We start from the raw sequence: 10,439 nt of genomic DNA on the forward strand, positions 1-10,439 counted from the left end.
AAATCTGCTGCCATCTGCTGTTCAAACCCATTATTTACATTGGTTCAACTGTGGGTGGACTCATATAGATGTTAGATTCAAACGAACTGAAACTACTACTACTACTACTACTAATAATAATAATGAATTGTTATAATCACAATCTATAAAATAGGACATAAAAATAGGATTCTATAGAAGCCGACTCCTGCCACTTGGAAAAAGGTTTTTATTTTTACCCTTGTAATTATGACATTTAATTCATAATCAACACAATTACAGCTCAGTATCTCATAATTATCACAATGTTTCTTAAAAGTATGAGTTACTTAAAATAATGAGCGTTTCTCATATATTATTTTTTAGATAAGTCACAATCATAAGGGGAAAAAAAACACATTATAAAGAAAACAAATGTTTGGTTGTTCATTTTTTTCCTTAACTGGCAGGAGTGGGGTTTCATATCAAAGATACAGTTAAGCTTGACTCACACTGTAAAGAAAAATATGAAACATATTTTATTAAAGAATTACATACAATAATAAAAATAAAATCTTCAAGGTCCCGCACAGCGCTCACACCAAAAAAAAGCAAAAGAGTCTCTGTGTAGTAAATTTGGCCAAAATGTTCATTAAGCTACAAAACAGTCAGCTGTCAGCAGGCGTGGCAGCCTGTCCGAGTGAAAGACATCATTAGTTATTTCCAGAATCCATTAAGACCATCATGTCGTCGCCCCCTCTGTTAATCAACCGTGGCTCTAATGGTGTAACTGGCACAGTTCTGGTCTGAGGAGATCCTGAGCAGAGCACCAGTCGCTGGTTGCATGAGTCATTATCAACAGAAAACACAGTGAAGAACAAACACTGTGCTCGACGGGATTTGTTTTTCATACGGGGGATTAAAGCCACTTAAAAAACTCAATAATTCAAGGTAAAATGAGAGGGAACATGAAAGAAGTTTGTAGAATGTGAAAGGTAGTTCGTGGAAATACAGGTCGAAAGGTCTCCGGTTGAGTCAATGGAGCTTTTACACTGAGCTCAGTTTGACGGCAACCACATAAACCGTACGACAAATATCTTCCACGAGTATTTTTATGTTGCAGAGTACACAGGATTAACTGGCTCAGAAGGTAAACATAACTGATGTTGCAATGCCATTAAATATGCAGAAAGTAGGAACCAAACTTTGGTTTGTGTTTTTTTTTTTTTTTTGTCACCTGTAATAACGGACAGATACATTTCTGAAAAATCTTATCTTCTCAAAGCAGATGAAAAGAAGCAGGTAGATAAGATTTAGCCTATCGTCTTGTTTCAGCTCTCTGAAGCTGTGACTCAGTGATTCGCTGGAGGTTCAGGGCTACATCATCATCTGCCTGAGTTCAGTTCATGAGCTGCTTCTCTAACTGATTCACATGCAGCTGAACACAGAGAGGCAACATCTGCAGGTTTAGGAGGAATGAGTGCTTTCATATTATTACTCACAGAGTGCGGCCTCGCTGCACTTCAGGTAAACCAGAATTAAACTTGTCACTCGTCTCCTCTTCGCCCCTTAAACAGCATTCCCGTTCAGTGCAGCGTATTTTAAACCACTCAGGTTGTTGCTGGACGAGCTTGCTGGTCTCCAGGCGGCGCCGTGTGTTGAAGTACTGACTTCAAACACTTCGTGGATGGCTTTTCGGAAACAGTGAAAATTGTACTCTATCAAACCTGCAAAGAGAACACATAAGTCCAAATTAAAGCATTTAATTTCAGAGGCCACAGAGGTTTTTAAATGTAAAATAGATGGTGGGTAAATAGTTTGACATTTTTGGAAATACACTTTCATCATTTCTTATTCACATTCTTGCAGACACACAGACAAGAAGACTGATACCACTCTCATGTCTGTACAGCAAATACACATCCAGCAGCAAACACTGAAAACAGCTCACGAACACAATTCACCAACCAGCACCTCTAAAGCTTAATGAACACATTATATCTCATTTGTCACAATATATACAAAAACCAAAGCATAAAAATGGCACATTTTAGTTTTGTGTGAAGTGATACGATGGATTATTTCATAACTTCCTGAGCTCTCCACTGGTTGCACCGTCATGGTAACAACCAGACTTGAGGAAGTTGTTTTTACACTTTTGCTCTTGTACAGATGTTCACATCTAACACTTAGAAACATTTCTGACATGCTGTATAATCAAAACAGTGTCTAATGATACCAGCTTCACTGTTTATGAAATCTAAAACTACCCACCTTTCCTCTCAAAGCTCTCCTCTCTGAGGATGCAGACGAGAGCGAGGAACTTTGTGACCTCTTTCAAATAAAGCACTGTAGTGTTGTTGAGCTTGATGATAGCCAAAGACTCCTTGTCATAGGCACAGCCACTGCCATCCTCCATTAGTCTGCCAAGAGGAAGAAGGCAGAGAAGCAGCTTGAAACTCTGAATCAAACAGGATATGATCTTTGCCAGCACTTGTAAAGCATAATGCTTCTCACCCGTAAATGCAGGAGACATCAATGACAACATCTATCATATCACAGCAGAGTTCGTAGGACTGCATGTCCACAGGAGAGCTGTCTGTGGCGATGTAAATCTTGCTAACAACATCAAACAGGAAGGCCTTCTCAATCCCAGAATGCTGCAAATCATGAAGGATGTTAATAAGAGAAGGTGCAAATAAGACACTTAGATTTTTTTTTTTAACTGTGGTAAAACAAAGATAAAGATAAAACAAGAAAAAAAAAATATACAGATATGAAAATGTTCAAAAGGTTCTCCAGCGTTGGTAACTGTGGAATGAGCTTCTGGACGACTTTACTGAAGGCCTCGAATATGGAGTGGTCGTAGATGCTGGTCAGGTAGAAACTGAGGAGGGAAAGAAGGAGAGGAGAGTTAAGACCCGTGAGCAAAACTGGACTGGTCGCCAATCAATCAATCGCAGGGCCGACACGCACAGACAGACAGACACACTCACCTAGTGGCAATGTGAAGTAGCCAGTTAACCTAATGTGCATGTTTTTGGGATTGTGGGAGGAAGCCGGAGCAGCCGGAGAAACCTCACGCAGGCACTGGGAGAACATGCAAACTCCGCGCAGAGACGCTCAGACCGGGGTTCGAACCCGGAGCCCTCGCGTTGCTAGCATCGCCACAGTACTTTAGCTTAGTGCGGTAAAGTTTGCAGACAACGTACGCCCTGTCGACGCGTTTAAAACTCCTGCCATGAAAACCAAAATGCATCCACACGCTCGCCTTTAGCTCGGATGGAGCTGGGTGGATTGGTTGGTTGCCGGTTAATGTTTTTTCTTCGTCCATTCCACGCGCCCCTCGTCTCGCTAGCATAGTAAGCTCGCTCGCTGGTTCTGTTACAGGGCGTTTTCTTACGACTGTTACTCAACAGCTCCGCCTTGCGGTTAAATCCTATATGACAGCCACTAACTGGAGAGTCACTGCAGTGTATTACAAAAAAAAATCGATCTTTGGAAATTTAATAATGGATTCATAATCGTCCATAATATAATCGCGATTAATCAATAATCGATTTTTTTCACCACCCCTATCACTTACTGCTATTTATATTTCACATAACATTCAATTTGAAGTCATAGACGACAAACACAAGAATTTAATCTGGGCACAAAGGCTGGATTCACAATCTCTTCGTTGTGAAATGGAATAGTTTCCTCTACTGCTTCCCTACGGGGATTTATTCTTTTTAGCAGACTGAACGACACTGAGGAAAAAATGGATACTGCAGTTTCTTAGCACAGTTGTTAGCAACATCTTTCATCCTGATGCACAACAATTATAAAAAAAAGTAACATGGTTTATAGGAGTGGTCTGCAGCTAAAGCCTAATCTCAAAACCTGCAGTAACTTGAAGAATCTGAAGCATCTGCCCTGTGCAGACAAGTCAGACACTCACCTCAGGTGAACCTTCTCCAGGCTGGCATCTGCCAGATCATCGTTGGCCCTCTGATGAACGTCTCTTTGTGTTTCTATTTTGTGGTCGTCTGACAACCCGTCCACTTTATGGATGAACACCTCAAAGTTGATGTCTGGGTTCACTTTGTAGGCTCTAGATACAGTGAGATGCAACCGCCCAAGAGCCTCCATGTAGTCATCCTTATAACCGGGGAGAGACACATTCAGCACAGGAAAAAGATGACATGCTAATTAATCTCACACGGGAAGCATTTAAAAGCTAAACCGTAAGGTTCAGTTCATCCTACCTGAGCGTCAATGACAAAGATTAAAGCGCCGGTTCCCTTGAAGATCATCTCACTGTCAAATGTGGGGTCGAAAAAGTCCACCTGTCCAGGAAAGTCCCAGATCTGGAAGTTGACGAAGGAGCTGCTGGAGATGTCGTCCTTGTAGATCTTGTTGGTGCTCTCAAGGAACAAAGTCTCATTGGGTGACATTTTGTGGAACACAACCTGGGAAAAGGTGCACATTACAATATTGTTTCGTATATAATAATGTATTTAATATCCTGTTTTATGTTGTGTTTAATGGTAGCTAGATGTTAAAAAAAAAAACCTTAACATAATAAAACAATACCTTCTGGATGGATGACTTTCCACTCCGTCTCAGCCCCATCAGCAGTATCCTCGGTTTATCAGCTGGTGTGGAGCTCTCCTCCATGTCTGCCTCCTCCACCCCATAACCAAAACTTTTGGGAAACGACCCGACGACACCGTAACTCCCCGTTAACGCGGGCTCCTCACACTCAATAGACATCCTGTACTTTATCGCCCTATGTTTGTTGTGCTCACCTTAAAGCCGGCCGGTGTTTTAAACTTTTAGTTAACCGCCGAAATAATCCGAACAAGATTGTTGTTGTCGGGGATTTTCGAAACGAGCTAGCATGGCAAGCTAATGAGCTAGCAACCGGAGAGCGATATTTCTGTGTTAAAATACCAGGTCAAACCGCAACGTATCCGCCCGGGGTTTGAAAAACGAGATACCAAGAAGTTAAATAACCATAAATATCGGCACAGGTTGGATAAATTCAAGAACAAGAGAGGAGAGAGAAACACTAAATTCACTACACAGTGCAGTCACAAGTTAGACATTTCCGTCTACTTCAGTGTTGCCAGGTTTGCCTGACAACAAGTCGTCGACTTTATGTGTTATGGATAATGTTCCAATAAACTTTAAAATTTTCACTGATGTGAACACATCAACTTTAATGTTGCATTCAGTAAAATACACTATGGGCTACAACCCAACCCAGCTATCAGCAATTCCTAATTGCAGATGTATTGTTTATATACTGACAACTAACAGTGAATTCCTCGGATATTGAAGAGAATTTTAAAACCCGGTAAAGCGCTGAAGCGTTTTTTTAACATAATATTTAAGCGGGGTTGTGGACGTTTATTTGCAATGGAAATCGGAGGTAATGATATCCTCGGAAAATGTAAGGCAGACTGAATCTAAAAATATTTGAGCAATGCATGCTGCGCCAACACTGCCCAACCTGGCAACACAGGCTGTCGTTGGACTTTAACCCCACCCCCTGAATCTGATTGGCTGTTTGGTCCAAACATCGTCATGTGACAACAAGTAACCCGACAAACCGAGGCAGGAAGAATACATAACCGGTGAGTTACGCATTTGTAGATTAATAATGTTTTTAACGTTAATTAAGCTTGTTACAACAAAACTACGTGTTTTATTTAAATGTTGGCTTGATTCAAGGCTATTTAAAACCTTAAATCTGTTACTGCATTTTACGAATATGGATTTATTCATAGATTTTTTGGTGTGAAACCTGAGCTTTTCGCTTGTTCGAGCTAACTGATATGGGATTCTTTGACCCATTAAAATATGTTGTTTAAGTATAACTTCTGGGTTCTTTCACTGTTTTAACACTGTTGGTTCCTGGTATATCTGAGACAATTACAAAGAACTGAGAGCACTGTAGATATCAGGAAATGCATACACCTTAGTTTCTGTTCTGCACTGATGTATCTGACCACTGTAACGCAAGCATACCCACTTTTTGACCTTTTAATTGGTGCAGATACTTCTATGTACAAACTACATTTTGAGCTCCATGTGATATCACTGATTCAGTCCTCCCTTTTCCAAATAAAATAGCAAAAATCAGACCTCTGGTCAGAGGTGGCAAATCTCTTAGTACATTTCCTCAAATACTTTACTTAACTATAATTTTTATGTTATATATATAATTTTGTCAATGGCTATTTTTCTGCATGGCCTCTGCTTGTAGAAAGGTCACCTGCAGTGAGCAAAGTACATTATACATTACACTAGTTTTAAATGGTTCCCTGTCACTTTTAGGTCCCTCTGCATTTAAAAGAGCTGTTGTGTCCTCTGATCTCTGGGAGGAGTCCACATCATCAGACCTGGGACTTCTGTTTTTTTTTCCTTAAAACTACCTGTGATTGATCTTTTGCTGTTGTCGCTCTTTGACACTGGAACAGCCTCCTGCAAATTCTCATAGCAGCCAAATCAGAGTACATCTTTTAAATGCTACTTAAAACCTTATTTTCCAACTTCTGCTTTGTGGATAGTTTTTGTCTGTTCTGTCTCGCCTGTCTGTTCTTATTTCTTTGTAATGTCAGTTTGGAAAAAGGCTAAAGAATATATGCTTGTTTGCTCTTTGTTTCATGTTTCAGGGTCCATGATGACAGCAGCCCTCCTGTGTTTCCTCCTGGCTGGTCCAGTGTTGCTCGTTGCTGGCAGCCCAGTTCATGACTCCAACAATGGGACCATACCACTGGTGCTGTGGCATGGGATGGGTGAGTGACTGTGCTGCCCATTTTTATACTGGAACACTATATACGTCTCCTTTGTCTTAAAATGACAAGGTAATAAAGAGACAGGAAACTGAAAGAAAACAACATTTTGGGTTGTATCAGATCAGAAAGGAAAAATTATCCTGCAGAATAGCTATTCCCACATTACGCACCCACCCATGTTATTGCCTGCTTTTTAAGTGAAAGTGGAAGCAAAATGCAGCAGTTCTTTTAAAGATTGAAACTAAAAATAGAATCGGGGAAATGCCAACCTAACACGACCTTTAATGTGATGCAGGTGAAATCTGGTGTGTAGCCTCAGACTTGAGGAACTTGGCTCATATCAGTTGCTAGTTCAAGGTTCACTGGTAAATTGGCTGGGGAAATCTAGTTATGGGAAGTGAAAGAAACAAAAAAAACTTTCTCTTCTCCCTAAACAATGCTGGCTTAGGTGCCTTTGAGGTAACTCGCTCGGCGTAATATAAACTACACCGAAGCTCCTCGTCTTTTAACAGCAGTGAACAGTGCTATGCCCTGAGTCAGTTAATGGGCTTTGGGCAACAACTTAATCCCTGTTGTTGCCACTTAGTCAAATTGGCACCAGTAAAAATTTATTTACATTTGATGCTTTAAAGTGAGTCAGGTTTAGCTTAATTGTTTTAAATGACAATAAAGTCATTGTATATGTATACATAAATATGTATGTGTTTACCAGGTGACAGCTGTTGTAACCCTCTCAGCATGGGAGCGATAAAGAAAATGATCGAGGAGGACATCCCTGGCATTTACGTGCTCTCACTGATGATTGGGAAAAACGTCATTGAGGTGCTCTTACACTTAAAAAAATAAATTTAATTTCTGCAAACGCATAAATTTATTCAGTTCCTTGAACAGAACAGTCAACTCCCATTTTCCTCTTGCACAAACACACAATGCGTGTAAAAATATGACATGTTTAACCAAGAATGTCGTATGTGAACCAAGCAGTCATCGAACGGCTTTGATTGATTCATCCACATGACATGGAAGGATTCCTGTTCTGTGACATTTGCAGTGCTGGTGACACAAGTTACATCAGAAAAATGGCTCCTTTACAACTTCACTATGTAATTTTTCTGTGTTAATATTCATAGCAAACCAGTTTGACTCTATTGCTTTTTGCTTTGATCCGTCGCGACACCGTGACTTTATCTCGCCTGGCGGACGGTGCTCGTTTTCTTCTTTTAATGTGTCCGTCATGCTGTGAACTTTTCATGTTTCTCCTCCTGCAGGACACAGAAAATGGGTTTTTCATGGATGTGAATGAGCAGGTGTCCATGGTGTGCACTCAGCTGGCTCAGGACCCCAAGTTGAAGGGAGGATACAATGCTATGGGCTTCTCCCAGGGGGCGCAGTTTCTGTATGTGACTCCTGTTCTGGACTCTGAATGGTTTTGTTATGTGAATGTGAGAGCTGAGCTTCTCTAGCCTCTCTCCCAGCCTCTGTTTGAGCACGTTTCCAGTTCAAGGTGTTTGTCTCCTGACGAGAATGAGGAAGCTCGCTCTGATTTCTCCCGGTTCCTCTCTTCACAGGAGAGCTGTGGCTCAGCGCTGTCCCTCTCCACCAATGAAAAACCTGATCTCCATCGGTGGTCAGCACCAAGGTAACATCAATATGAAAAACCACAACACCAGGTCAGCTCACTTCCCTGAGCAAAGAGCAGGGAAATAAACATTGATACTGTCAAATCATATTCAACAAAACAATCTCACCTCAAGGTCTGTGTGTGTTTAAAGAACTTCTCTATCTTTACACTGTGACTATTTATCTCCAGACAACGCCTTTATTTATAGCTCCTCCATCTTTTTTTTTTAAACACTGAAAGACAGTGTGAATATGAGTCATCATCATCATAAACGCTTTCCTGACGAGAGACACCTCTCGACGTCTTTGTCGTTCCTCAGGAGTGTACGGGCTGCCCAGGTGTCCTGGAGAGAGTTCTCATATCTGTGACATGATCCGTAAAGCTCTGAACAGTGGAGCTTACTCTGACCTGGTTCAGAAACAGTGAGTTGTATGTCTGCACGTGCTGTGTTAAGCGGCCGTGGTATTGTGTGGTTGTCATCATCACTGTACCGACTGTTTGTTCCTGTTCAGCTGACGTGCAGCGCTGATTGGTTGTTGTGTCTGTGGTTATCAGCCTGGTGCAGGCGCAGTACTGGCACGACCCCTTAAATGACGACCTGTACAAGAAGCACAGCCTGTTCTTGGCCGACATCAATCAGGAACGGGTCAGTATGCGGATGCCAGATCAGACACTATTCTGTGTTCAGATGACAGATTATTTTTCTTTTCTATCATCTGAATCCAGTTGACATTAATCAGCTCTTTCTCTTTCTGTTTTCAAGGGTGTAAATGAGACTTATAAGAAGAACCTTCAGCGGCTGGACAAGTTCGTCATGGTCAAGTTCCTGCAGGACACCGTGGTGGATCCTGTTGATACTGAGGTAACATGTCAAACTCTCTCACTTGCAGCCTCCTCAGATTACCATAATAGGTATCAGTACCATAGTGAGTACATGTACAGAATACTGTGTCTGTTTCTCACTGAATGTAATATCATAAAGCAGCATCACAAAAAGACTAATGATTTTTGTCGTAGTGGTTCGGCTTCCTGAAAACTGGCCAGGCCAAAGAGACAGAGACTCTACAGGAGAGCGTTATCTACAAAGAGGTAACAGTCTTCATTGTCTCTGCCAATTTTCTCATCTCAGCAAATTATTAATAATAATTTCCTGCATCAGAGATTGACTTTTATTTTGAAAGTGAGGTCTGTGATACTGTAGAACCTTTATGACTAAAGTCTGTGTGTGTCTGCGTTCAGGATCGTCTGGGCCTGGCAGCGATGGACAAGGCTAAAAAGCTGGTTTTCCTGGCAACTGAGGGAGACCACCTCCAGTTCACCAGAGAATGGTTCGACAAAAACCTGCTGCCTTATTTACACTAAAAAAATAAAAATTAAAAAAAAAAAAATCAACAAAAGTTTTAATGCTGATGGAATCCAGTTAGTCAATCTGGAGTAGAATGTGGTTTCAGGCTGCAGTAACTGAAATGGCATTTTCGTTTTTTTTTTTTTTTTTTCAACAGCAATAAAATGCAGGCTAAGGCTAAACTGAAGCTTAACAACAGAAGCACATAATTCATTCCTTTTGCACTGATCACTTGCAGCATGTTGATGTGGTTTTCTGATGCCATAAATTTTAGCAGCTAATTTGTGTTGGTGTACTACTAGTTAGCAACACTAGACTCTCGAATTTCACTGTGAGCTCGTCCGAAAAGGTCAAATTGTGCGTTTTTTGTTAAAGAAAGTCTTGTTTTAACAGCCTAATGTACATAATCTAACTGAAATTATGCATTTGTCCGCATTACATGTTAAATCCAATAAAGAGAGACCAACGTACAGTTCATTTTATTGCAACATTTTTAATGATGTCTCCAGTACTAATGAGCAGACTTTTGATTTTGGACCCAAAAAAATAAAGAGGTAAAAGAAAGACAATATTAAAAAAAAAAAAAAAAAAAAAAATCAGCTAAGAGCTTCACAGCTACAAGAGCTGAAGATAACCGAAGAGTGCAGACGTGGCTAGGAGCAAGTGGAGAGATGTTGATGGCTGATATTTAAGACTATTCAATAATCATTCATATCTATACGGATGA

At 40.8% G+C, this 10,439-nt stretch overlaps 2 protein-coding genes across 3 annotated transcripts; one reads left to right on the plus strand and one right to left on the minus strand.

Annotated features, from left to right (window-relative positions):
- Positions 1-474: 474 nt before the first annotated feature.
- rragcb (Ras-related GTP binding Cb) lies at positions 475-5,084 on the minus strand. The gene is made up of 7 exons (XM_041053937.1): positions 4,537-5,084; positions 4,209-4,412; positions 3,902-4,101; positions 2,731-2,845; positions 2,476-2,618; positions 2,233-2,381; positions 475-1,685 (listed from the first exon to the last, which is right to left on the minus strand). Exons 1-7 carry the CDS (start codon positions 4,714-4,716, stop codon positions 1,528-1,530), a joined length of 1,149 nt encoding a protein of 382 aa, XP_040909871.1. The 5' UTR covers positions 4,717-5,084; the 3' UTR covers positions 475-1,527.
- Positions 5,085-5,506: 422 nt separating this feature from the next.
- On the plus strand, positions 5,507-10,182 carry ppt1 (palmitoyl-protein thioesterase 1 (ceroid-lipofuscinosis, neuronal 1, infantile)). Of its 2 annotated transcripts, none has more exons than XM_041052910.1 (10): positions 5,507-5,582; positions 6,624-6,746; positions 7,459-7,568; positions 8,015-8,142; positions 8,315-8,385; positions 8,687-8,789; positions 8,923-9,013; positions 9,131-9,229; positions 9,385-9,456; positions 9,607-10,182. In XM_041052910.1, the coding sequence occupies exons 2-10, from the start codon at positions 6,629-6,631 to the stop codon at positions 9,727-9,729; spliced, it is 915 nt and encodes a 304-aa protein (XP_040908844.1). In that variant the 5' UTR covers positions 5,507-5,582; positions 6,624-6,628; the 3' UTR covers positions 9,730-10,182. The 2 variants fall into 2 exon arrangements, with proteins under 2 accessions (XP_040908844.1, XP_040908845.1); XM_041052911.1 differs by lacking the exon at positions 5,507-5,582 and adding an exon at positions 6,329-6,461.
- Positions 10,183-10,439: the final 257 nt, after the last annotated feature.

The sequence above is a fragment of the Toxotes jaculatrix genome, chromosome 13, assembly GCF_017976425.1.
Source record: "Toxotes jaculatrix isolate fToxJac2 chromosome 13, fToxJac2.pri, whole genome shotgun sequence".
In the NCBI taxonomy this organism is placed as follows: domain Eukaryota; kingdom Metazoa; phylum Chordata; class Actinopteri; family Toxotidae; genus Toxotes; species Toxotes jaculatrix.